The 26,817-nt window shown below is 43.8% G+C and overlaps 2 protein-coding genes across 12 annotated transcripts in view; one reads left to right on the top strand and one right to left on the bottom strand.

The window, feature by feature from the left end:
• Window positions 1–13,865, top strand: part of hiw (MYC binding protein highwire) — a 49,560-nt gene extending 35,695 nt beyond the window's left edge. The window contains exons 14-23 of the mRNA XM_070277233.1: window positions 3,771–3,884; window positions 4,489–5,080; window positions 5,896–7,969; window positions 8,039–8,535; window positions 8,598–9,959; window positions 10,026–11,414; window positions 11,472–11,813; window positions 11,873–12,337; window positions 12,394–12,587; window positions 12,647–13,865. Coding sequence (XP_070133334.1) covers window positions 3,771–3,884; window positions 4,489–5,080; window positions 5,896–7,969; window positions 8,039–8,535; window positions 8,598–9,959; window positions 10,026–11,414; window positions 11,472–11,813; window positions 11,873–12,337; window positions 12,394–12,587; window positions 12,647–13,136 — 7,519 coding nt within the window. The 3' untranslated portion in view covers window positions 13,137–13,865. The remainder of the gene's footprint in view (window positions 1–3,770; window positions 3,885–4,488; window positions 5,081–5,895; window positions 7,970–8,038; window positions 8,536–8,597; window positions 9,960–10,025; window positions 11,415–11,471; window positions 11,814–11,872; window positions 12,338–12,393; window positions 12,588–12,646) is intronic.
• A 3,058-nt stretch (window positions 13,866–16,923) lies between these two features.
• The window catches only part of eag (ether a go-go), a 35,257-nt gene continuing 25,363 nt past the window's right edge, over window positions 16,924–26,817 (bottom strand). For 5 of the 11 annotated variants that reach the window (XM_017246169.3, XM_017246172.3, XM_070278305.1 and 2 more), the window contains exons 12-15: window positions 25,359–25,611; window positions 24,776–25,191; window positions 23,124–23,414; window positions 16,924–21,539 (exon numbers count right to left, since the gene is read on the bottom strand). In XM_017246169.3, the coding sequence (XP_017101658.2) occupies window positions 20,343–21,539; window positions 23,124–23,414; window positions 24,776–25,191; window positions 25,359–25,611 (2,157 nt within the window). In that variant the 3' untranslated portion in view covers window positions 16,924–20,342. Of the gene's footprint in view, window positions 21,540–22,340; window positions 22,473–23,123; window positions 23,415–24,775; window positions 25,192–25,358; window positions 25,612–26,817 lie in introns of those variants that run through there. The other 6 variants (XM_070278299.1, XM_043209813.2, XM_043209815.2 and 3 more) reach the window with 3 other exon arrangements.

Here is a 26,817-nt window from a genome sequence, read left to right as displayed (position 1 = left end):
TTTTTTATTACATATCATGCTGGGTCGGGTCTGGTCTGGGTCTATACATGAATACGTACATATACATATATGTGCATATGTTAAGCCTAAGAAGAAACAGGCCCGGCACAGCCACAGCAGATAGAGATAAACCAGAAGAGTAGAAGATGAACCAGAATCGAAAAACCACTTTATATAGCCCTTTAACAATCCATAGAAATGTAGAGATTCTTAATCTTATCTGTATCTGAAAGCCGTACTAGCCGTAGTAGCTATTTATAAGTAATTTAGCATTGATATATAGTATATATCAAAAAGTATCTACATCTGAATGAGTCAATGAATGGAAGGAAGTTCCGCGTATTTGTTTATTTTGGAATTGAAATCAAAAGTTTTCTTATTCTTATAATATCTTAATAATATCTTAAGATATTAATTTGTATATATGGTATACTGTATCTTTTTTTTTTAGCATTTATTTTTTAGTGTAGTTAATTGTCATATATTTTTGAGTGTGTTTGTCCATTGTATGTGAGTTAGCTTCAAAAGCTTCGGCTTCTGCCATTCTCCGGAGAACTAGTTGTTGGTTGACTTTTAATTGGACGGTCGAAGGGGCCGGTTGGGGGCAGTGGGGGGCAATAAATTTAATTGCAGCCATTAGAGGCAGACAGCAAAGAGCCGGCTTGTTTGTGAACAGTAACCTCCCAGCCCCCTCCCCCCCCCTCCATTCACCTTATCCGGCTGTTTTAGAGAAATGCCACCACCACCACCACCGCCAGCACCACCCCACCCCGGACATTGCAACAAATCAATTTGCGTTCAATTTGGATGCCAACTGCCACACGAGGCAGGAACAGAAAGAGCCGGAAGTTGCACCGCTCCAACCCGCACGATCGCGGGGGTATATACACAGATATATGTATAGTGCGGGAAGAAATACGGGTCCTCCGCCCACGGCGGATTCTCAATTATTACGTCGTTGGATCGGTGATTTCAGTATTCTGCCATCAAAAATCCTCCCCATTTTCCAATAATTTTCATTTCTAATTGATAAGAAAGAAGGGTGTCAATGGTCTTCCAAAAAGGGAGATACAATTGTTAAGTGTTTTGGAGTATTTAAATAAAATGAACGGTTGCCAAAAGTACTTGACACAAATAGAATTCGAGATCAATAAAAATTCTAAAAAAAAAGAATCGATATAAAATAATGGATCATAAATCCCCATAAAGTAATTGAAACTCTTTTGTTTTTTTTTATTTTTATTTTTAAGATAAATTAAAATAGAAATTGCCTAAAAAATTAGTCATTATTTTATTAATGACTTTAATTTTTGTTTCCCAAAGTTGAGTGAGCGATAAATGAATTGACGAATGTCACGCACACACACACACCCACTTGCACTCCCCATGGAGTTGACTTTTCTTTGCCCTTGTCACTACCTCTCACTCTCTCTCTCACTGCTAGCTTTCTTTCTCTTTCTTTTCGATCTATCTATGTATATATGTATGTATATCCCCCCAAATGCAACTCTTCCGCATTTTGTGGCACGATAAAAATGAATTCAATGAATGAATGAACGATTACATGGCCGCAATAGGGAGCATAACCCCCCCCATACCTCCCTCTCACCTCTCTCTTTCTCTCTCTCTTTCGGACCCCATCCCCATATCTGGCTCTTTCACTCTCATAATGCAACTTCCAACTGGGGGATCCGCAACTTGTTTCTCTGCGCTCCATTTCCATTTCTCTACACTTCAAAAAATTTTAAATATCTTCTTAAAAAAATATATAGTATATAGCTTAATTAGTATAGAAATTCCTCTCGGTGTATAGGGGTGTTTGTGGGGAGTAAAAGGGGTTACCGTAACGTGGAAACGTGTTTCCCACAGGTAGCCCTCACGCACATGTGGCCACAGTTGGCTGCTGCCCTTTGTTTTCCTTTTTTTTTGTTTTTTTTATTTATTCTCTCCACTTTGGTCTGTATTTTCGTTTTTATTTTGTTTTGTTTTCAAAGTGCAGGGTCGCCTGCAGTAGTGGGGATGGGGGATATGGGGATAAGAGCCCAATGGCGGCTTGGGGGTACACGATTTCCCGGTTACCCGATTCTCCACATTCTCCGATTTCCTCTGACAGACACTGACATTATGATTTTCGTTGGAAAAACTTTAATTTTATTTCCATTTACAGTTTCGTTTGTTTTTATTTTGTTTGTATTGTTTTATTTGCTTTTTAATGTAAATAAACTTAAGCATACATTTAGTATCAGATCCCCCAGTAACAGAATAGAAATGAATTTCACCAGGAATTAAAATTGCAGTCGAAAGGTTTCAACTCAAGCGACAGCGAATTTTTGCTACAAACCGTGTATGTAACTTGAAAGAATTAGTCAGAAATAAGTCAGAAATAACATATGTACATAGATCCAAGATACCGAAAATCGATAGAAATCCAAGTAAAAAACTAACTAAAAACAAGAAAGGAAAGAAGAAACGTTGATAAGAAAGTTGATAAGCCCTTGCAGGTAAAACCGGATATACATACATATATTCATAAAATCCGATACAATTGGCCGATCTTTATGCGAATTTATTACAATAAAAAATCTAAAAAAAGTCCCAAACTTCTATCTTCAAGAACACCAAAGTTGGTATTTTTTTAGCAATATATAGATATAAGATATAATCGGCTGATCGTTATGAAATTTGGTATGTGGGTATCCCCTGACCAACAATAGAGTCTGTACAAAGTTCCAACTTCCTACCTTCAAAAACACGAAAGTTGGATCATTTCCGATTGTTCAGTTATATGGCAGCTGTAGGTTATAGTCGGCCGATCCTTATGAAATCTGGGATGTCGTATTATTTTGCCAAAAATAGCTCTCATGTAAAATTTGAACTAACTAACTCTAAAAATACTAAAGTTATAGCATTTCCGATCAATCCGGGATAGGCCTATTATAATATATTGTTGGCCTATCCCGGCCGTTCCTACTTGTATACTGCCGATGCTATATTCAAGTCGATAGCTTTAAAACTGAAACTGAAATAGCTTTAAACTTTTAAACTGAAACTGATCAAGAATATATATACTTTATAGGGTCGGAGATATCTCCTTCACTGTCTCCTTCAAGGGTATAAAAACAGAACAGGCAGAAAGGGTAACAAATATTACTAAACTTATTAAAACCATGTACATCACAAGTGAAGTCACAAGTTAAAATGCCTATAAATAGCTATAATACCGATAAATGTGATTTCATATAGACAACTCTTGTATGTAAAAGTGTATGTATTTATATGTCCATTTTTGGCAAAAACAAAAAATCGGTAATACGAGTTCTACGAGATAAGTGTTCTTATCGTCCTTGTTTGCTTATGAAACGGTTCTATTAGGGTATTTTCCATCTTCACACGTCCAGTCATGTATTACTATATATATATATGTTCTCAACAGCCATTCAACCAAACACGTTCACCGCCCGCTGTGCCTGCGATAGCTGTACGTGCTTCTTGACCTTTGACCCTCTGCCTCTGCCTCTGCCTCTGCCTCGGTTCACTATCCCTATCTCATTCTCCTCCCAAAAGGTCTGCGGCACGTAGGTCAATGCAGCAGCCCAGCAGGCAGCGGCGGTCCATCTTTGATGATCACTTGATTGCATCTATGGGGTTCTTATTCGATTAACATATAAATTAAATACGAAGATATAGAATATAGTTTTAAGGTTTTAAAATAATAAGATAATTGGTAACTTTATTTAATATATAATCTTACAATACTATTTTTTTTGCAGATCGCAATCAAATGAACGACAGTTCCTTAAGGACTTTATTAGCGGGGCACCCGGATCATCGGGGGCTCGATTGGCGGCCTGGTTGCAACCAGAGTCACGCTTGGATCCCAATAGGTACGTATAATCCATTTCTGGATCGGTTCTCCACCATTCTGCATCAAAATTCTGCCTAATTCGATTTTTTGTCCATTTTTCGTGATGGGACCCCTGAAAATGGGGTTTTCCCCTATAGGGTCCACTGGGATGGCTATATCTTCCGCAATTCTTATCCGATTCTCAAACGGAGTACCTTAAACGATTTCTAGATCGATTCTCCACAATCCTGCATCAAAATCCAGAGACAAAATATTTTTTAGATTTTTTGTCCATTTTTCCTGATGGGACCCCTGAAAATGGGGTTTTCCCGTATAGGGCTCACTGGGATGGCTATATCTTCCCCAATTCTTGTCCGATTCTCAAGCGGAGTACCTTAAACGATTTCTAGATCGATTCTCCACCATTCTGCATCAAAAACCCGAGACAAAATATTTTTTAGATTTTTTGTCCATTTTTCCTGATGGGACCCTCGAAAATGGGGTTTTCCCCTATAGGGCCCACAGTGATGGCTGTATCTTCCCCAATTCTTATCCGATTCTCAAGCAGACTGATCATATTTCAAAGACATATTTCAAATATTTCATATTTAATCATAAATATTAAAAAATGGACTTCTTTTTAGGTGCGAGCTCAACACCATTACGGAGCCCCTGCGTTACGGATGGCCCACTCAGGTAACGGTGACCATACGGGATCAGTACGGCGATGCTGTCCTGGTGCCAGAACTGAAAGTGGAAATAAAGGCTATACCCACGGGTTCGGGTCCGAATGGAACAACTGGAACGGGAGGATTTGGACCGCCAGGATCAACGTTGCGCATGCGCAGGGCCTCCTGCTCGGCCGGTGACTTGGGCGGCATGGCACCGCCACCGCGTCTCAATTACGAACCCACCACCAAGGAGAAGATGTGCTTCAAGGCCATCACTTTCATGAAGCCCTTCACCAACTACTCGTTTGAGGAATTGCGCTACGCCAGTCCCATACAGACACGGATCACCGAATCCCTAAATGCCCGGGACATGGAGGATGGCACCTTCAGTGTCCAATGGACGCCCAGTTCGGTGGGCGGTTATTGTCTGGCGGTCACCATTGACGGTATACCCCTAGAGGAAGTCTATCGGGTGGAAGTCAAAGAGGGTGTCCTGCCACCGCCCACCCAAAGGAGTAGTGCCCAGCTAAGGCCACAGGCACCCAGTAAGCTGCGACGCTTTCAGGTGGGTTTATCTCAAAAATATTACTAATCCAGGGGTTTCACTAGTTATTTGGTTTGGTTCTTTGTACACTATTAGTATTTATGGATTTTCTTCAAAAAATTGACTTACCTATGATTGGAATTATTAGTTGGTTATTGGCCAGGACCCTTAAAAAGTCCATACAACTCCTAGAAACAGATAGATATAGAAACGGAAAGGTTATCCTGATCAGGGCATAGAAATACTTTATAGGAGATATCTCCTTTGTTGCATTGTAAACTTTTCACGAAAAGTATAATATTTTCATTAAGGGTATTAAAATAAAACAGTACCTTATTAGTCCTTTAAAGTAACAGTTATGTTTGAAAAATTACCAAAAAAAAAAAAGGGATTATAATCCCTTAAGGGATTACCTTAAGGATTACCTTATAATTAAGGTCTCTTCAAAAGTTCCAAATCACTGTCGCACTGTGTTATTATTTTGTGTTTTTATAACCGATTTCTTTTGTTCGAAAATTAATTTTTTATTAAAAGTTTTTACCAAACGGTGCCTCTGACATTCGTAAGACAACTGATAGTTTAAAAAAAAATTGTCGAATTTATATCAGTGGCCGGCACACCAATACATTGATGTGGAGCTCGCAATCAACTTTGATGTAACTTTAACTCCTGATCATTGTTGATATTGTTGAAAATGAATGTTTTTCTTAGACCAAAAAGGAAGCCAACCAAGTCTATTTTGAGGAACCTTATGTACTTGTTATATCATTTTACTATTGACGTTCGCCGTGTTGGCTTATCTAATCAAATCTTTTTTTGCATTTTTTTTTTATCAGGCTCGTCACAGTTCTGGCTTAAGAATCCGTTCCCATCCCACCCTGCAGTCCGAGCAGGTGGGCGTGGTTCGGGTGGGCGGAGTCATATCGTTTATCGATGAAATCGAAAACGATGATGGCATTTGGCTGCGTCTTTCCACAGAGTCCATCCGCCAGCACTGCACCATGGGCTGGTATCCGACAGAGGCCTGGTGTTTGCAATTCAATCAGCATTTGGCCAGGACGCTACTTCAGCCAGTGGCGGACAAGGAGGTGGCGCCCGCGACGAGAAAAACCAAACAGCAGCAGCAGCAGCAGTCGGAGAATCCGGAGGAGGAGGAGGAAGAGGCGCCGCCGGAAAGTCCAACGGCAAGTGGTGAAGCCAGTCCGGAACCGGAACAAGAACCCAACCGGGATCCCAGTCCCGTGTTGAGTCCAACAAAGTCGAAAAATCGTAGCTTCCTGTCCGGTTCCTCGTCCACGAATCCATTTTTGTATCCCTCGAGACCCGAACGGGATCTGGAGCTGGATGAGGAGGCGGAGCTTAAAGGCCAGGAGAATCCCGAGGAGGCAGCCAACGCGGAAGAAGATTCAGAGGATCAGCAAAAGGAGCAGGAGCAGGAAGCCCTGGCAGCCGTCGCCACGGAGCTGCTGCCGGCCAATATTGGCTCGGCCATAGCTGGTGTGGTGGGCGGGGGCGCCATCAAGTTGCAGGCCCTCCAGAAATGGTTCAAGGGCGACGCCGTGGAGGGAGCCCAACCGCTGACACCGTCGCATTCGCCGCCCTTGGCCGGAGTATCGGTGAGGGAACTGGTACGCGCCATGGGCGGTCAGGAGGCCGCCCCACGGAGCGGCAATGGCAATCGGGGCAGGGAGCGGGATCGCGATAGAGATGCGGAGCAGGAGCCGGAGTTCAGCCTGGCCAGCATGAGGAGACCCAATTACTCGGCCAGCCAAACAGCCGCTCTCCTATCCACTCCAAAGCACACGCCCAAGCGAAGTGCCGCCTGCATCCTGCCCACGGACGCCGCCAATCTCGAGGATGAGATGAGCCTCCTGCAGATAACCACCACGGGACAGGGCGAACAGCAAAGCTGCGAGCTGCAGCTGGCCACCACATCGACCTCCGCCACGGCCTGCATATTATCCACCAAACGGAGCATGGGTCCCATCAAGAGGGCGATGCCGCCATCCTTCGCCGAAAGCATTAGGGCCGTATTCGCTGCCCTCCTTTGGCACGAGGGCATCGTCCACGATGCCATGGCCTGCGCCAGTTTCCTTAAATTCCATCCAGGACTGCCCAAAGAAGGCGCCACCGTGGTAACACGGCGCGGCGAGGGCGGAGATGCCCGTCTGCAGCTATCGAGGGAACAAAAGGCCCAGCAGAGGCACTCCGTCGAGGTGGCCAATGCCGGTAACTACCTAAACATCCGACCATCCACCCTGGAGACGCTCACCAAGAGCGGCAACTGTTCGCTGCACAATCGGAGCAAGCACCGGAAGAACTTGCTCAATCAGGGCGGCGAGGATCCCGCCCAGAAACTGCAGGCTCTGCCGGAAGTTGTGAGTGTCCTGCCGCCAGCACTGCGCTGTCTGGTCTATCTCTGGGAACAGATATGTTCCGGCTGTGTCCAGATAGTCCAGTCCAATGCCCTGGAGCAGCGGGAGCCGCGTCTGCTCTCGCCCGGCGGAAGTCGGGACACGAATGGTGGCGACGGGGAAACCGACTCCAAGGAGGGCAAGTCGGGAAGCGATCACGGCGCCAATAACGAGAAGGAGCTGGGCCGAAAGTGCAAGCGGAAGAAGAAGGACGACGGCAGCTGGTGCGAGATCTGTGAACTGTTCCTGCCCATGCCGGTCACCTATCACATGCGGATCGCCCATCCCGGATGCGGCAAGTCGGCCAAGGGCAAGGGCTACAACTCCGTGGGCATTTTCTGCGAGGGCTGGGCCGGCAACTGTGGCGAGGGCGGCAAGGGGGCCTCGTCCTGGTTCTTGATGTGTGATCCCTGCCGGGATCGGTATCTATCGTCCTGTCGCAGCGTCAACAACATCAACAGCTCGGCCCGCCAGCAGGAGTCTCTGGCCACAGAAGGTGAGTGCCTCTGGAGTCTCTAGAGTCTAGTCTCTTCTATTCCGATTCTAATCTTTCTTGCCATTCTAGGCAACGAACTGAATCTCTTCGGCGTAAAGTCCACAACCCTGATAGCCAATGCCGAAGTGTACACCACCATGCGGGAGAATGCCACCTTCCTGCTGGAGCTCTGCTCCAGTTCCAGCTCGGCGACGGTGACCGGATCGGGCGCTGGTATCGGTCCCGCATCTGTTACGGGAAGCGGAAGCAAGCGATCACCACAACAGATGTCCGCCGGCATGCCCGTGGTCATTGAACACCATCACTCCCAGCTGGGCAACTCGGACCTCAAGCCGAGCACCAGTCGGTGCAGCCGGATGGCCCGGCTGAGTGGCAGCAAGTTCTGTCCGGTCGGTGGGGCTTTCCGGAAGAGTTTCGTGGGAGCACCGCCAGCGACGCCGGAGAACGTGTGGCTGGCGCCGGAAAGCTTTGCCTGCCTGGAGTGCCTGGGCACGGCCGGGCACGAGGATCTGCCCTACGAGATGTTCGGTTTGGGTCCCAACTCCAATGACAATGGATACGACAGGGTGAGTTTTAAGAAAAAATGAATTAATTTTATTATTTTATTTATGTTTCCATTTTGGAACAGCCCCTGTCGGAGATCTCCTACGAATCCTGCGAACCCAACAACTTTGACATGCTCTCCGGATCTCTAGCGGCTGGAGGAGGTGCTGGCTCGTCTGTCAGTGCCGGCGGCAACCTGTCCAAGTTCCATCGCAGCTACTCCATGGGTCAGGGATGGGCGGCACTGGCGCAGCAGCAGCATCAGCAGATGAGTCACCATCCGCAGCAGACGCCACCTGCTCCGCCGTATGCGCCCCAGCAACAGCAGCAGCAGCAGATGCACCTGCAACTCCAGCACCAGCAACAGCCTCTGCTGGAGGGCCAGCCCAAGGTGGTTTATCGGCGTAGGAACAACTCCACCAGCGAGGGCGATGGCTCCCTGCTGATCTGCTATCCTTCGGAGCATTTGCGGCGCCTGGTGCCCCAGAAACTACTGGCCAGTGTTTCGGTGTTGCAGCAAGCAGCGGCAGCCGTGGCAGCAACCACAGCAGCAGCAGCAACATCGGCTGCTGAGGTTTCTGGCAAGGATCACCCCGTGTCGCAGGAGGGCAGCCAGTTGCTGACCCGCCCGGCCATGGCGTTCATCACCCAGAAGCACGAGCTGGACAGGCTGAGGGCTGCCATGAAACGGAGTCTCCGGATAGCCGCCTGTCGCATATATGCCCTCCAGGCCCTCAACTGGCTGCTGAGAAGCGTCACCCAGGGCGTGTGCCTGCACGATCTAATGTGGTGGTTCGTCAGTTCACTGGCCACCGCCGGCGGTGGAGGTCACACCCCGGAGGGCAGCAGCAGGCTGCCAGAAGAGTCTTCGGAGCCCGCCCTGGAACATCCCGTGGCCTACACCCAGATCAGTGGCAAGTTCGCCCATCTGATCACCCAATCCCTGCACGTACTCCTCCAATCCGTGGCGGATCTAACGCTGCACCTGCCCCTGGGCTCTCCGCTGCAGCGCGTGGCGATCCAGTGCTTTGGCATCCGTTTCCGGCAGGCCGATCACCAGTTCCTGCACAGCTCCCATGTCTTTGGGAATATATCGAAGATACTGTCAAAGTCGGACGAACAGAACGACGCGATGGCGGTGTCCAACATCCTGAAGGCGGAGAATCACTGCGATGCGGAGCACAATCAGGTTAGCTTGGCGCCAGCAGGAGCCACTGGAGCCGGAGCCCGGGTGCTGTGCTACACGGATCTGGGCGGCATGTTCGAGGTCACTGTCTCCTCGCGTCCAGCGATGGCCGAATCCCTGACCGACAACTCAACGGAAACGTTTTGGGAGAGCGACGAGGAGGACAGAAACAAGTGCAAGATCATCGAGCTGTCCCTGACGAAGCTGAACTATGCCTGTCGGTATTTGTTGGTCCACATCGATAATAGCAGGGATATACAGGTGAGTCTTGGGAGGATTGGGTCCAAAAAGGTCCTTTACTAACCCCATAATCTATTCCATTTCCAGAACAAAGTCCTCAACGTGGTTTTCTATGCTGGGCAATCCCTGGGCGATACCAATGTGCTCAAGTCCGTGGATGTGGATCCCAAGGCCTGCTCCTGGATCTCGGCCAAGATAAGCGACGATACCTGCACCCACTTCCGCTTGGAGCTGCACGGCCCGGAGAATACGCTGCGAGTGCGTCAAATCAAGTTGCTTGGCATGCCCACGGGCAGTGGAGCCAGTGGTGTCCCAGAGGAGGATCACAAGCACCATGCCGGCCACCATCATCACCAGCAGCCCCATCTGCGCTTGAGCCATGCCGCCCGCATCCAGCAGCAGATCTGTGAAGCGGAAACCTTGAGGGTTTTCCGGCTGATAACGGGTCAGGTCTTTGGGAAATTAATCAGCAACGTGGGCTCGGATTTGGTGCCACCGGACTCCGCGGGTCTAGTGCCGCCCAGCAGTGCTGGCGCCACCAATAGTAGCTCCCTGCTGGCAGACTCTCTGGACCTGCGGGAGCATATGGTGGGCATACTGTTCTCCAGGAGCAAGCTTTCGCATCTCCAGAAACAGGTCATCGTGCACATCGTCCATGCCATTAGGAAGGAGGCACAACGAGCTAAGGAGGACTGGGAGCTGGCCAATCTGGCGCACGTCCTCAAGCAGCCACCACAGGCCCTGCAAGCACCTGCCCCCAATCCGGCCCCAGCCAGTGCCGAAAGTACTCCGGAACGAAGCCGAGCTCCGGATACCTATTGCTTCGAAATGTTAAGCATGGTTCTGGCCCTATCCGGCAGCGTTGTGGGTCGCTCGTACCTATCCCAGCAGCACGGGTTGCTCCGCGATCTTCTGGGCCTCCTGCACACCGGAAGCGATCGGGTGCAGCGTCAGGTGACGGCGCTACTACGTCGCATCCTGCCGGAGATCACACCGGAAAGCTTCGCGGATCTGTTGGGTGTGCAGCGTCTGCCGCCGGCGGACTACAGCATCGCCCATCAGAGTGCCAGTGATTTCGACATGAGCCGCCTGGGGATCCTCGATATATTCCTGGCCGTGATAGCCAAGTCTCTGCAGCTGCAGGTTAAAGTGAAGACAACAGCGGGCTCCGGAGGAGGAGCAACTGGAGCCGGAGGTGCAGGGTCATCCGCCCTCAAAGCAGGACAGCAGGAGAAGACTCCGGCGTTTGTGCGACTCTGCAGTTCTCTGGATCTTTCCGTGCAACAGCTCCAGCGATCATCCAGACCGCCAACTGGCGAGCACACCGCAACCACCGATCCCTTCCAGTTCGAGGCAGTGCCACCAGTGCCGCGTAAAGAGTCCAAACGGAATCTCAATCAGCGATGGTTCCTCAACGGTGTGATCTCCACCAAGCAGGCAGAGAGCATTATCGGACTAATCCGGGACCTGGCCAGCGTAAGTAGTGATACTAATTAAAAATAAATTAAAATTAAAATTAAAAATAATGTCTAGGGAAAGCTAAGCGAAAAGTGGTCCCAAATCACCAAGGCAGCCATTGCCGAGTCCGTTCTGAATCTGACCCGCCTGGAGGAGATCTATCGCACGCCGGAGCACTGCACCAAGACGGCCACTCTCTGGCTGGCTCTGGCCAGCTTGTGTGTGCTGGAGCGAGACCATGTGGAGAAGCTATCCTCAGGACAATGGTCCAAGCTGTGCGACACTCGGCCGTTGTGTAGCAACCACGACGATGGGGAGACGGCGGCCATCATTCAGTGCGAAACCTGTGGATCCTTGTGCGGCGACTGTGATCGCTTTCTGCACTTGAATCGCAAGACGAGAACCCACAAAAGAACGGTGAGTTGTCCTTCAAAGAGTCCTTTAAAGGACATCAATGAACTATATCTGTTTCCCAGGTCTGCAAGGAAGAGGAGGAGGCCATAAGAGTGGAGCTGCACGAATCCTGCGGTCGGACTAAGCTCTTCTGGCTGCTGGCCCTGGCGGATTCCAAAACCCTCAAAGCTATGGTGGAGTTCCGGGATGGCAGCCACACCATCATCTCGGGACCCCAGGAGGCAGTGGGTCGGTGTCGATTCTGTGGCCTTACCGGCGATTCTGGTCTGCTGGAGATTGGAAATGTGTGCGCGGATGCCCAGTGCCAGGAGTATGCGGCCAATTCCTGCCTAAAGACGAAGCCCTGTGGACATGCCTGTGGAGGCGTGGCCGGAGAGCGAAAGTGCCTGCCGTGCTTGCAACACGTATGCCATGCCAGGGAGAACGAACTGGCGGAGGAGTTGAGGGATCCGAAGCTCACCCAAGATGCGGATGACATGTGCATGATATGCTTTGTGGAAGCAGTCTCCTGTGCTCCCGCCATACATGTAAGTCTTGTCAGATTTTTGGTAGATCCTTTATTGAAGTTACCCATCCTTAACAGCTGGAATGTGGTCATGTGTTCCACTACCATTGTTGCAAGGCGGTGCTGGAGAAGCGCTGGAGTGGCCCACGCATCACCTTCGGCTTCTCGTTGTGTCCCATTTGCAAGGCGGACATTCAGCATCCTCTGCTGGCCGATATCCTGGAGCCCATCAACTCCCTAAAGCAGGACGTAAAGCGAAAGGCCCTGATGAGGTAAGATTTTTGAAACAATATCCTAACTTTAAAGTCTAAACTTGTAACTTGTTGCGCAGAATCAAGTACGAGGGCGTGGTCAAGGACACGGAAAGCAAGGACATCAACATGACCCAACTGGCCATGGATCGGTATGCCTACTATGTTTGCTTTAAATGCCAGAAGGCCTACTACGGCGGCGAGGCTCGATGCGATGCGGAAATTGGCGAGAAATTCGATCCGGAGGAGCTCGTGTGCGGCGGCTGTTCGGATGTGGCCCGGGCTCAGATGTGTCCGAAACATGGCACCGATTTCCTGGAGTACAAGTGCCGCTACTGCTGCTCGGTGGCGGTCTTCTTTTGCTTTGGAACGACCCACTTTTGCGACACCTGCCACGACGACTTCCAGCGGCTGACAAACATACCCAAGGTGAAGCTGCCCCAATGCCCGGCCGGACCCAAGGCCAAGCAGCTGCTGGGCGACGAGTGCCCGCTCCATGTGATGCATCCGCCCACCGGCGAGGAGTTCGCCCTGGGCTGCGGTGTTTGCCGCAATGCCCAAACATTTTAGCCACATGCAGGACTAAGATCCAAGGATCACAAGGACGAGGTCGACGACGAGGAGGAGGACGACGACGATGATGACGACGAGGAGGAGGTGTCACCACCCACCTGGATGGGTCTATGGTCACTCTCCGACGACTCCCAGACATACCTGTAAAGGAATCGTAATCCTTCCTGACATTCCATTAACTCATCGGAGAAAAAATATTAAATCGGACGCGGTTATAGATATTTTCTAGGCTAGTAGATATTGGACGAAAAATGAGAAAAATTTAAAACGAGATTAGAAAATAGCATATTAGCATATTCTTTCCACGGGCAATATTGTTTTTAACACGCGAATCTCCCAAGCAAAATGCGAATTGAAATCAAACTCACACATTTTTTTATAAAAATATATATATATATGTGTATTAAATAATTTATATTTATATTGATATTAATATTGATACTGATATTATTTCATGTACAATATCCGGAGGCAAGAAGTATGTGTACATAATCATCCCCCAGCTCTGCAAGCTCTGGTTCTAGTCCTTTCACATCCCTCACCCTCTTTAATGTCCTTAGCCTTGTTCTTTCCCCTCCTCACCCTTTCTTACACTCCACGAACAGAGGCACATTATGCGATATTTATATATATACATTATTAAATGCAAAATAACTAAAATATATTTATTATGATCGAGAAGAGCGAGAAGGATGCAATAAAGAATCAATTCTGAATGTAATCAAATCTTTTTTATGATGGGAAAAATTCAAAAACCACATTTAAGCAAGGTTTTGAATGAGGAAAGTAGCTTCTGGGTTCGCTGAATCCTAAATGGTACTTTATTTCCTGATCGGATAAGAATTGGCAGAGCTATGGCCATCGGAAGGAGCAAAAGTGGGGAAATCGCGAAAACCCACATTTTTTCAGGGGTACCCCTAGGAAAAAATTCGAAAAATTTCAAAACCACATTTAGGCAATATTTGGAATAAGGAAAGTAGCTTCTGGGTTCGCTGATTACTAAATGGTACTTTATTTCCTGATCGGATAAGAATTGGCAGAGCTATGGCCATCGGAAGGAGCAAAAGTGGGGAAATTGCGAAAACCCACATTTTTTCAGGGGTACCCCTAGGAAAAAATTCGAAAAATTTCAAAACCACATTTAGGCAATATTTGGAATAAGGAAAGTAGCTTCTGGGTTCGCTGATTACTAAATGGTACTTTATTTCCTGATCGGATAAGAATTGGCAGAGCTATGGCCATCGGAAGGAGCAAAAGTGGGGAAATTGCGAAAACCCACATTTTTTCAGGGGTACCCCTAGGAAAAAATTCGAAAAATTTCAAAACCACATTTAGGCAATATTTGGAATAAGGAAAGTAGCTTCTGGGTTCGCTGATTACTAAATGGTACTTTATTTCCTGATCGGATAAGAATTGGCAGAGCTATGGCCATCGGAAGGAGCAAAAGTGGGGAAATTGCGAAAACCCACATTTTTTCAGGGGTACCCCTAGGAAAAAATTCGAAAAATTTCAAAACCACATTTAGGCAATATTCGGAATAAGGAAAGTAGCTTCTGGGTTCGCTGATTACTAAATGGTACTTTATTTCCTGATCGGATAAGAATTGGCAGAGCTATGGCCATCGGAAGGAGCAAAAGTGGGGAAATTGCGAAAACCCACATTTTTTCAGGGGTACCCCTAGGAAAAAATTCGAAAAATTTCAAAACCACATTTAGGCAATATTTGGAATAAGGAAAGTAGCTTCTGGGTTCGCTGATTACTAAATGGTACTTTATTTCCTGATCGGATAAGAATTGGCAGAGCTATGGCCATCGGAAGGAGCAAAAGTGGGGAAATTGCGAAAACCCACATTTTTTCAGGGGTACCCCTAGGAAAAAATTCGAAAAATTTCAAAACGATATTTAGGCAATGTTTTGAATGAGGAAAGTAGCTTCTGGGTTCGCTGATTACTAAATGGTACTTTATTTCCTGATCGGATAAGAATTGGCAGAGCTATGGCCATCGGAAGGAGCAAAAGTGGGGAAATTGCGAAAACCCACATTTTTTCAGGGGTACCCCTAGGAAAAAATTCGAAAAATTTCAAAACGATATTTAGGCAATGTTTTGAATGAAGAAAGTAGCTTCAGGGTTCGCTGATTACTAAATGGTACTTTATTTCCTGATCGGATAAGAATTGGCAGAGCTATGGCCATCGGAAGGAGCAAAAGTGGGGAATTTGCGAAAACCCACATTTTTTCAGGGGTACCCCTAGGAAAAAATTCGAAAACCCACATTTTTTCGAAATTGTTCTTGTTTTAATTGTACCCCCACAAAAATGAGGATCGGAAGATTATATGTGAATTAAAGTAAGTGCATTTCATACTTACCTGGTGATCCTTTTACCCAAATGAATAATAAAATCGTGTAAAATTTTTTTAAAAACATTTATGTATGTATTTTTTCTTTTTTTTTTTTGTTTCTTTCATTTATTGTGTCTTAGCATCTGCTCAGCGCTTTCTGAAAATTGCTTTCTTTTTAGTTTCATTTTAGTTCTGGTTTCTGTTTCCGTATTCAATCGATCCATTCTAAAACCTCAAACATGGTGTATAGCCTGTCTGTGTACTGATTCCTTAAGGTGTTTCTGTGTGTTTGTGTGTGTGGGTCGAATGTGGCAATAATCAATTAACTATACACATTAACTGTTAGGCATTAATCCAGCAATTCTCAAATAAATATTACAACTATTTCTGTTTATTTGTTCATATTTTTTTGCGGCTTGTTTGGTAATTTCTTTGGCCCAAAGACGAGCCCTATAGCAAGCTTTTCAAATGGTATAAACTACCTGTATATATACATATATATATGGTTTTGTTTGTATATATATATATAACGGTAAATCTGCACAGCAAAGCCATTTTGTTTTTCTTGCTTGATGTCATTTTTCTAAGTTTTTTTTTTTTGGGGTAGGGGAGGGCGTTATGTAAAAACGCAAAACTCAATTGATTTGAAACTATTTTTTGTTTTTATACATATTACTATTAATTTTGGTTTTTAATTTTGTTTTTTATTTTTTTTTGTTTTATTGGAATGTTGCGATTGCAATATGTAGTATTTTTTGTGGTTGTTAAATTTGTAGTTAATTCGCTCTTTTGTTGTTTGTTTGTTTGTAAATATATAAATAGGCAGCTTTTCGATTTTTTTTAAATATTTTGTTTTTTTTTTTAGTTTAAACAAAGGGCGCATGTACGAAGTAAGTTTCAGTAATCATCAGTTTTTTAGGTTTTCTTGTTGTTTGCTTTTCAAATTGGTGGAAAATGTTCAACATTGCTTTAACGCGTTTTGTTCTTCATTCTTCTTGTTGTAAAATTTTGGTTCTTTTTCGTCTAAAGTCTAGAGCATAATGCTAAATATTTTGTTTGTAATTGTTTTTATGTTAGCAGTAGTATGTATTTTTTGTCATTTATTACTTTTTTTTGCTTAGGGTTTTTTTTTTAATATATTTGTTTTGTTAGCATTGCAGTGGGTCTTATTTATTAAAGGATAACGAAAATGAGGCGCGTGTTTTCTTGGTTAAGGCTTTTCTCTATCATTGTATATAATTTATATATAATTAAATTATTTTTCATTTTCCGCTTTAGGGCGTTGTATACGGTATTCGTTAATTGAGTTGTTTTGTTTCTTTTTTTTTTGGTTTTGCAAGAATTAATTATGTATTTTTATGTATACTCTTGAGTGTCACTTAGGTTGGTTTTCATTAATATTTGTTTAGAAAAAAATTCTGGCGTATAAAAGCTTAATTTTGTTCTCGTTATCGTTATCTCGTTTCTATGTGTAACTAGAGGTACCCATACACATACTTTTTATGTATAAGCATTATATACATTTACATATATATCTATATATACATATGTATATTGTATATATAATATTAATATGGTTTTATCAGTTTCTTTGGCGCCAATCAGCGAATTTCTCGAGCCTTTTTTTGTTTTGTTGCCTGGCGATCTATATATATAAATATCAGACTGAATCGGGCGTTTTCTGGGCGAAATCGAAGGCCAGAACATCACCAATAGCATACATTTCTGGTGAGGATGTGTGTCTTATTTTTGTATTTGTTTGGTTGTATTTTTGTTACCTGGGGTGTATATACATTCGATTAATCAATTATGAGTGTGACATTTGCAATTCCTCGTATGTATATACAGCTCTGATCTAAAATTTGTAATTGCACCTTTCTTAAATTTCGTTTTTAGTTATTTTTTGTAGTTCGCTTTTTTTTTAATGCTCTATCTCTAAATTTTAGTGTTTCGATTTGAGTTGCTAGTTGAATGCTGTTTTAGTTACTTTAAGGTTATATTTATAAGGCTCTGTGTAGTTAAGATCTAAAAACAAAATGGAATATGGAGTTTTTTTTTGTTGGAAGCAAAAAATCGAGAAATTAACGAGAGGAAACAATGTTAAAACCAATTTGATTACTAGGCTATAGGTAACTCTGCTCTGCTAGTATTATGTATCAGTGCTTCATCTGAGTATAATGTGGAAAGTATTTTGGAAAACAATCTAAAAACTTTGATATAACCTTTTTAGAATTTCTTACTCTTTGGTTTTACCTTTTCTGGCCCTAGTGCGTTACTCTTCAGTTGCCTAAACTCTATATATAATTTATCTTTATATTTATATTCATTCAAATTTTTATTTATATTTATATTTATATAAAAAAAAACTATTTACAGTGAGCCAGCTACATTCGTTAAACTTTCAACTAGAAATTAGCGCCTAAACGTATGCAACAAATTTTCGTTCGCTATCCTTTTAACTTTTTGATTCATTGTAGAGTATTGGAAATACGTATATGCTTAAGTGTATGTGAGTGTAGGTGAGTGTTACGTGTGTTTATTGTGTATATTGTGTGTGTTTTAGTTTTAATACCACTTGAATTGCTTTTTGGTTTGACGAGAGGACCCTCCGGGGCTCCCAAATGGGAATGGGAATCGAAAAAATCTACAATCTAGAACTAAGTAACTTTCTTTATGTTTCATTATTATTATAATTGTTTTTCTTTTCTTTTTTTTTGGGAGACAGTCCCGCCCACTTTTTTGTAAACCCAAAACCCCCCAAAAACCCCCAAAACTCCTCTACTGTACAGCTTTTGCTGGAAGACAGTACATATTTAGTGTATTGCTAATGGCGGGATCTGCCCCGGATTTCTACACACTATAAGTATCAAATATCAAATATATATATATATATCCAACTAGGCGAATCGAAAAAACATGTAACTGAACGATATTCAAGTGGACTTTAACTGATTCTTAAACATAATGAAACCTTGCCTCTAAGCTGCCCAGGACACGATCCTCTACTTATAGCCGATACAATATATATATATGCTATAGAGAGTACGGTATTCAGCACGGTTCTAACAACACTTTCCTACATACATACACATACTTCTTGTCCATCTCGGAGGACTCTGGTATAAACTATATAATATATATGCCAAGTGCAAGCCTTTCAAAATGCCAGCATAAACAATTATCTAATGGTAATTTTTGTTACTAATATTTTTTTTTTGGGTTTTTCTTTTCGGTTTCAATTGGTTTTGGTTTTAGCTAATTTCATTTTTTATCACAAAATATGTGTATGTGTGTGTGTAGTGTAATGTTTGTGAGCATGTGTGAGTAACATATCCTTTTCTAAATTTTTGAATTAAATTATTTACAATGATCCAACAAATCAATCTTTTTTTTTTTTTTGATATTTGCTAGAGATTTTACTTTTGCTATGGTTTGTCTTTTCTTTTATTTTTTATCTATATTTTAATATTTTTTCTATTCTGTTTCTGGTTTTTTTTTTTTGTATCCTTAGATCTGTCGATTGTCGTTTCGTTTAGCGGCCTCATACTATAGTTCTAGCTCTAACCTGCCACCTTACTTAGACTTTACTGTGTTGCTGAGTTAACTATTGGTTTGGTTTTTTAGGTTGAGTTTCCATCCGAGTCTATTTAGCCTAAAAAATATATGTAATATAGGGAGCCAAGCGAGTGCGAGTGCGAAGTGCTCAAGCCGCATTGAGTTTCGTTAAGTTTAGTTTTTTTTTAGTATTTTGTTTTTAGTTTAGGACGGGTTAATATCCATATCTGTGTGAAAATGTGTGTGTCTCTGTACATTTCAACTAATTGTTAGCCATGTTATGAGTCATCTCTCAGCAAGCTCCCATCTCCAAAAGATATATCTATCGGTGACTTTCCTATCGATTGTGTCTGTCTATGTGTGGTTTGATGATCTCTATAATAGATCCTTTTCTACAATTATAGGCTATATACAATTCACGGGCATTATTTCGATCGGTCTCTGTTGGTTGTTGGTTGTAAGCATTTTCTGGTTTTTTGCCACCTTTTAGCAGTTATCACAAAATTATCCATATTTACATATAGCTATATCTGTGTTTTTGTCTGTATCTGTATCTGTGTTTGAGTGTTTGTGTGTGTGTATGGATGTCCTTTGTATATATATATGTATATACATATATATATATCTGTAAATAATTGCAGTAAATGTAGCAAATTCGTAAGCAATATGCTTGCCTTAATATTTATCGTTTATCGCTAATGCTATCGTAATCATAATCATATAACGGTTAGAGTATCGAATATCGAGTATCGAGCACTTCCATTCAGAGTGTGTGTGTGTGTGTTTGTCTGTGTTAGTGTTTATGTGTGTGTGTGTGTGAGAAGAAGAGAGGGATAGCTTTTATAGAGCTTGTTTTTTTTAGCGTAAAAGATAGTTCGTTCTTTTTTTTTTTAAATCTCTTTCCATTGCAATATATTTTTCCACCATCCTTGGTTATAGTTCGAAACTTGAATATTTTTTTGAAAGTTTTTTGAGAATTTGAGTTGGAGTTTCAAAAGATCTCTCGAGTTTTTCAAATTCTCAAATAAAATACGGATTTTTTTTCATGGGAAAGCTTAACTTGCGGTTGATGGAATCATATCTTGCATTGGACTCTTCGGATCAGAGTATGTGTTACTTTTCTTGAGATTTTTGAGGTTACAGGCTGTATCTTATAATGTAATAGACTAACTAAGCGTAGGCGTAGGCTTGCGAGTGGGCGTGGCTGGACCCCTACTCCTCCTCCATCTGCTGCTTTAGCTGCTCCTTTGTATTATTGCTCCTGTTGGCGGCCACTGCTCCTCCTCTCCGGTAACTCTGGTATCGTGGGCTAGAGGAACTCCCGCTTGGAGCTTCTCGGCCCGCTGCCTGTGGGCGTGGTTGTGGGCGTGCCACTGCCACTGCCCGGCGGCGGTGTGGGCGTGGTAGCTGCCGTGGGACTGGTGCTCACCGGTGCTCCCGTTCCCGATGTGGATGGCATTTGGGCTGCCGTAAAGTCTTCTTCGAGGAGACGCAAATGCAGCAACTCCACCGCTGGCGGAGGGGCCGAAGTCGGAGATGAGGCTTCCGGCTGCTGCTGATCCGCTGCCGCTCCTGATGTTGGCGCTGCCGACGCTGGCGTCGTCGTTGTCATGCCAGATCCGGCGACGCCCGTGGGAGCTGCGGTCGCGGTGCCGGCCGTCGAGGCGAGTGTCTGCTTAGGAGGCGCCGGTGCTTTCCTGCTCTTCGAGCGTCGCTTCTTGAGCATCAGCGGCCCCAGGCCGTTGCCTCCCGCGCTCGACACAACTGGGGCGCCGGGATTTAGCAGACCGCTGCCGCCAGCGCCAGCTGCCGTTGCTGTTGCTCCGGGCGATGAGATGGTTATCACAGTGTCCACTGGTGTGGTCACCACCGAGGGTGCAGTTGGTGTACCTGCTCCAGCTCCCGCTCCCGCTCCTCCGCTTGCACCACAACCGGCACAAATCTCATCACCGGGCGTTGTCTGGCCACTGCTATCCGGCGCAGTCGGACCACCACCACTGCCCGTTCCCAATCTCTTCACCAGCTCACCCAGCAGATCTTCGATGCGCCCGATCCGCTGCTGCATTCGCTGCAGTTCCAGTCGCACGTCCACTTTCATGTCCAGCACGGTGGCGATGAGATCGCGTTGTGCCAGCGTTGGTGGCGTCTCCCTGAGACCCGTGTCATAGGTGTCGGAGGTGGTGGCCCTGGAGCTGGCCATTTCGATTTGTCGCTCCCTTTCCAGGGCCAGATTTCGTTCGCCAGCCGCTCCTCCTGTGCCGGCGCCTGACGATGAACTGGCTGCTGCCCCTTGGGGCGCTCCACTACCCGCTGCTCCAGCTCCTCCTCCACCTGCTGCTGCTGCTGTGCCACTGCCACCTCCACCTGCAGCTCCGGTGGCTCCTTCGATGACCACACGACTATCGCGACTGGGCGGTGAGGAGTCCACCTCGCCGCCTTCGTCGATGGTGTCCTGGCGGGCCAGGGTGGCCTGGCTGGCCTGCAGTTTGGGCGCCTTGGGAAAAACCTGCAGGTGACGTTTTAATGGAACGATGGGCGGATGCGGATGCAAAATGCGGGATAGAGACAGGCAGATAGAGATAGATACAGAGAGAGAGAAAGAGAGAGAGAGGTAGAGGAGGCAGGCAGTTTTGCGGTGGCAGGTTGCAGGTTGCAGGTTTCATATATTTTTTTTTTGGGGGAAAAAAAGGTGAGAAAAGTGTTTCAGTTTTTTTTTTTCCAAAGTTTAGTTTTCAAATTATTGGTTTTTGCATTAAATCGTTGTTTTTGTTGTTGTTGTTGAAGCATTCATTGCATTATTGTAGATTTTTTGTAGGGCAGGTGCAGAAAAGTGCATTCATTTTTGGTTTTTTTTGGTTTTCCAATTTTTAGATGCAGTTGCAGTTTGGGTTTTTTCCAATTTTTTGTTTTTTTAAAACAAATTTTGAGTTTGTTGTTGTTTGTTGTTGGTAGCAAGGCAGGCAATGTTTGTTGTTGTTGTTTTTGTTATTCAGATTTCAAAAATTTTTGAAGTAGTTTTTGTTGCGAGAGCGAGTGGGGAAAAAATTCAACAAAAAAAATATATAAAAAATATGAATTAATTGTTGGATCTTAATTTTCAGTTGGGAATTATAACAATCAAAAACAATCTAAAGGCTTTTTGCTTTTAAGGGCGTGGCAAGGGGTGGGGTGCGGAGGGCGTCTCTAAGTTCAAAAAAAAATTCGGTCCATAAGCGGGCAAGCTAGTTAGATTATTTAGCCACTAAATTACAAATACTAATTAAATCTCTAGCTAGAATAGCATTATGTTGTTCGATAACCTGCCCGCTCATTTTGCCTATCGATTGTCAAACCGATAACAGTGGATCGTGTGCCAGTTTTTGTGTGTGTGGTACAGCCAACTAAAATAGCTTTAAATCAAACTAATTGTTCGAAAACTTACTTTGCTTAATTGTAAATGCTTTTCAATTCGATTGCACAATTGTTTCAAAAAGTTCAAAATACGAAATGATAATCGAAAATATAATCAACATCGAAATGATCGATATATACATAAATATATGTATATGTTTATCAAAAGTGAGAAGAGCAAATGAAAGGCATAAAAAAAAGGAGAGTTAAAGAATAGTTATTATTAAAATAATTTTAAACCCAAAGACACACACAAACAAACAATTCTTTTTAATTTTGTTTGTTTGTTATTTTTGGTATTTTTTTTTTGTGGTTAGTGTGATTATGGATAAGTTTAAAAAAAAAGGGTTTTCAAGAAATAGTTTTTAAAATTTTAAAGATTTTTTTTCGATAGATTTCTTAACTGATTCTAGTTTATCCTTTCAAAATTTTCACTTGAAAACCCTTTTCTGAAACTTGATAAAATTAAAAAAAATATATATATCGAATTGAAATCCGAGAATCCTTTTTTTGTTTCTCATCAACGTAATGTATTTTTTTGTGTCTGATGTTTTAGAATATTTTATGGAATGACGAACGACGGTAGATCGCAGATCGATTTCTTTTCATTTTTCGCTGATCGGTGATCATCCATACATCCATTTTGAATTAAGTTTTTAATTGTTTTTTTTTTTTTGTTTAAATTTAAACTGATAATTACTTTGTTGCCTTGTCCACCATTGCTACTCGAAGTACTACTCTGCCGCGCTTGGGCGGTGCTCTCTCGGAGACTTTCGCGGGCGCTCAAACTTCTCGAGACGGCTACCTTGGCGCTGGTGTCGCTAGCTGAATCGACGCTTGAACTGCCCAGGAGGCGTCCCCACTTGCTGGCCCGTGTACTGCGCGCAGATGGTGGACCCGAGGAGGGCGAGGGGGATGGCGATGGCGAGGGCGCGGCGGCGGTGGTTAGGATGCGAGCGTCCTCGGTAAGTGTCAGTTTTGCTGGTAGCTTCTTGTATATGTTGCAGGCATTTTTTTTTTACATTTAAATTTATTTTATTTTTTTAGTAGCAAGCAGTAGTGGCAGGCGATTTACGAAATTTAATTATTTTTTTTTTGGTTGAATTCGAGCGCAAGACAGCGAGCGAGATAGATATATAGACAGAAGAGAGAGATAGATAGAGAGAGAGAGAGAGAGAAGAAAGAGAAGTGTGTTGGAAATGGGACAAAAGGAATTGGTACATAAGGATGTTCGGTTCCATGTGTTTCGGTGGGGAAAGAAGGAGGGGAAAATAATACAGATTTTTCCGTTAGTAATTTTGTTTAATTTTTTAACAAACAGATTTGTTTTTATTTTTCAATTTAAGCCAAATTCACATAAATTTTGTACAATAAGAAAGAAAACAGAAGAAAGTATAGACAAAGCCAGAAGAAACACAGAAGAGAAACAGACACACACACACACAGAAAGCGAAGAATTACAAGCCAGAGTATAAGTGTGGTGAGTGTGGTGAGAAATGAAGGGCATATATGGTGAATTGGTGAACAGTTATTTATGCATTTTATGCGAAAGCATGTTAAAGAAAGACAAAGACAAAGAAAGACATACAACGAGCATAAGTCACTTTGTATACAGATCAGTTGTATATAATATATATCCATAATATATTGTATATAAAGCAATTCAACGATTAATAACTACGCTAAAACGGTTAACGATAACAGTTAACGGTTAATGGTAACGGTAACGGTAACGCTAACGGTTAACGGCAAACAGTTGTCTTTGCCCCACCGGCCAGTGCGCCAGTGCCTGTGGTTTTTCGCCTGTGGGGACTTTCGACTCTGGCTGGAGCTGTGAGATATTTTTTTGGTGGTTTTTTTTTTATTGTGAGGCTTCGAAAGAAACGTTAGTTAACGGTTAACGGTGAAATATACTAGGGGAACAAAATGAGAATGGAACAGAAGCACGGGTTCGACTCCGCTTGAAGAAAACATAAAATATAACATTTTTTTTTACGAAAATAATTATTTTAATTTATCCTTTCCACATAATATGTCTGACTAGCAAGGCTTTTGTATAATTTTCTTTATTAGCCTTTCAATAGCACCGATATTAGACGACTTAAGTCATTCATATACGGTGGAATGGATATAAAATTTTTTGATTTTAATTTAACATAAATATAAAATTAATTTAACTACCCAATAACAATAACAACATAACATGAAAATTGAACACCGAACATGGAAAGCAGAATGCACAGCAACAAAGACATTGACGAAAAGACAGCGAGACAGATATAGAGACATACATAGAGATAGATAGATAGACAGCATATAGCAGGGGGGTGTGTCCTGGCCCCACACACTCACCTTGGTGCGCTCGACCTCGCCGTCACCTTTTTCGACATCACTCTGACCAGAACCGCCGACCAGCTCCTTGCTGCCGGCTTGGACTTGGGGTGTACGACGAAATTTGGAGAATATCTTCCGGACAAGATGATCCTGATTCTGGGGCAATTGCGGCTCATTCTTACGACGTTCGGCCAATTCTTTTTCGCGCTTCACATCGGCCACCTTGCGAAAAATCAGTCGATGTCTGAGATTGTAGGTGAGCACCAGATTGCGTGCAAAGCTATTCGCAAATGCCGAATAGAAATCGAGGACTTCGAGCAATTTATCACGTTTGATGGCATGCAAATCACAATAGGTTAGGGCGCGCACATTGGCCGCGCTCTGGCCAACGGCCGAGTCCTTCCAGAATTGATCGCCGAAGACGTCGCCCTTGCCTGAAATGGATACGAAATCAAGAAAAGGAGCAAATTGGGGTCGTAAACAGTTTTGAGGTTAAGTACTTCTAAGAGCTATCGATATTTATCGAAACTATCGATAGTTCTCTTTTTTTTTCAAATAAACTTCGCTAAGCTTAATTCGATTGGTATTCCGGTTAACTCACCCAATATTGCCACAACCTCGTCATCCTGTATCACCTCCAGACTTCCAGTCACAATGAAGCATAAACTATCGATGCTCTCGCCGGTGTGGTACAGTAGATCACCGGGCGCCGAGTGCGACATCATGAAGTGCATCGCCAGTGCCCGGAGACAACCATCCGAGGCCAGACGAAATGCCGGATGCTCGTTAAATACTTTGCGATTTAGATGAACACATATGTCAGCCTTCATATCTTTCGGACAATAGTTTAGTACCTGCGAATTGTGAACGATTGTGGTTCGACTTTATTCGATTCGAATGGAATCGAATGGACGAATATTGGTTTGTTTGATGGTCTTTATCTTTGGTTTAATCGATTTAAACCCTCTAACCCTATATATCATAAATGGGGATCTTTTTACTGCCAGAATCTTTGTCTGGGAAGGAAGAATTCTTCAGTTCTTCAGCTTTGTATGGCTAACATTGGACACGCACACACACGCACACATACACTAATACACATACAACATTGATCGAGTGTCACTGTGTGTGTGTGTCGGTGTTTTAAAGTTTTCCAGTGTCCTTGTGTTGCTGTGACTGTCACTGTGTGTGTGTGTGTGGGTGTGTGGTAGTGTATTGTGATGGTAAGTGCTACTTCCGGTATCTTTTAGAGAAATAGGAATATTGCACTCAGTTTTTTTGGGGGGGTTTTTGTGGTTTTTTGGAGGTTCATTGGGGACTCTAATTGCGGCACAAACTACAGTCAACGAAATAGGTATAAAGGTCAGTTTATTCGGCTGGGCAGTGTGGCATTAAACCATTATTGTAAACTCTGTTCTGTTCTTGAACCAAACTTTAACTTGTATTTCCAATCAATTTTTGACACAATCGCCCCCTGATCGTAGAAATGAAATATATATGGGGGAAATGGAACCAGATTCTAGAATTTTTTTTGTTTCATTTGGATGGAGTTTTTCTGGAAACCAGGGGACGCTGCGCCGTTTGGTTCAGGTTCATCTAAAGGCATGAATTTGACGGACGCTTTTCGTTTTGGCACGGATTTCGCTCACGGGCAGAGAAAGAGAGAGAGAGAGATAGAGAGAGTGTGATAGAGATCATCGATTAGCTGGGTTCAAATGTCAATAATGATTTCGTTAAATGTTTAAGGCTACAGATGACAACTTCCGCATTACCCAGCCCACCCACAGCTTACCTGCACCTCAATCTGTGGGTGGGTGGTTGGCCTTTCTATCTTTAATATTTTTATTTTTTTTTTTTTTATCTTAGACCTAGGTATGCGAGGAGTAGTAGCTTTAAAATAATAGGAAAACAAAGCGCAGGAGTAGAGACCAATAGTTTTTTATTGTCGGAGAGTGGAGGAGATAGAAAGAGTTAGAATAGGTGGTGTGGTGTATGTATTATTCGTGGTATTGTAAGTATAAGTGTTTAGCGAGAGTGTTAGTCGAGTGATTTAGCGAGTA

The sequence above is a fragment of the Drosophila bipectinata genome, chromosome XL (genome assembly GCF_030179905.1).
Source record: "Drosophila bipectinata strain 14024-0381.07 chromosome XL, DbipHiC1v2, whole genome shotgun sequence".
Lineage (NCBI taxonomy): Eukaryota > Metazoa > Arthropoda > Insecta > Diptera > Drosophilidae > Drosophila > Drosophila bipectinata.
The sequence above is the reverse complement of the archived record's forward strand: the minus strand, read 5'-3'. Positions and strand labels throughout refer to the sequence as shown.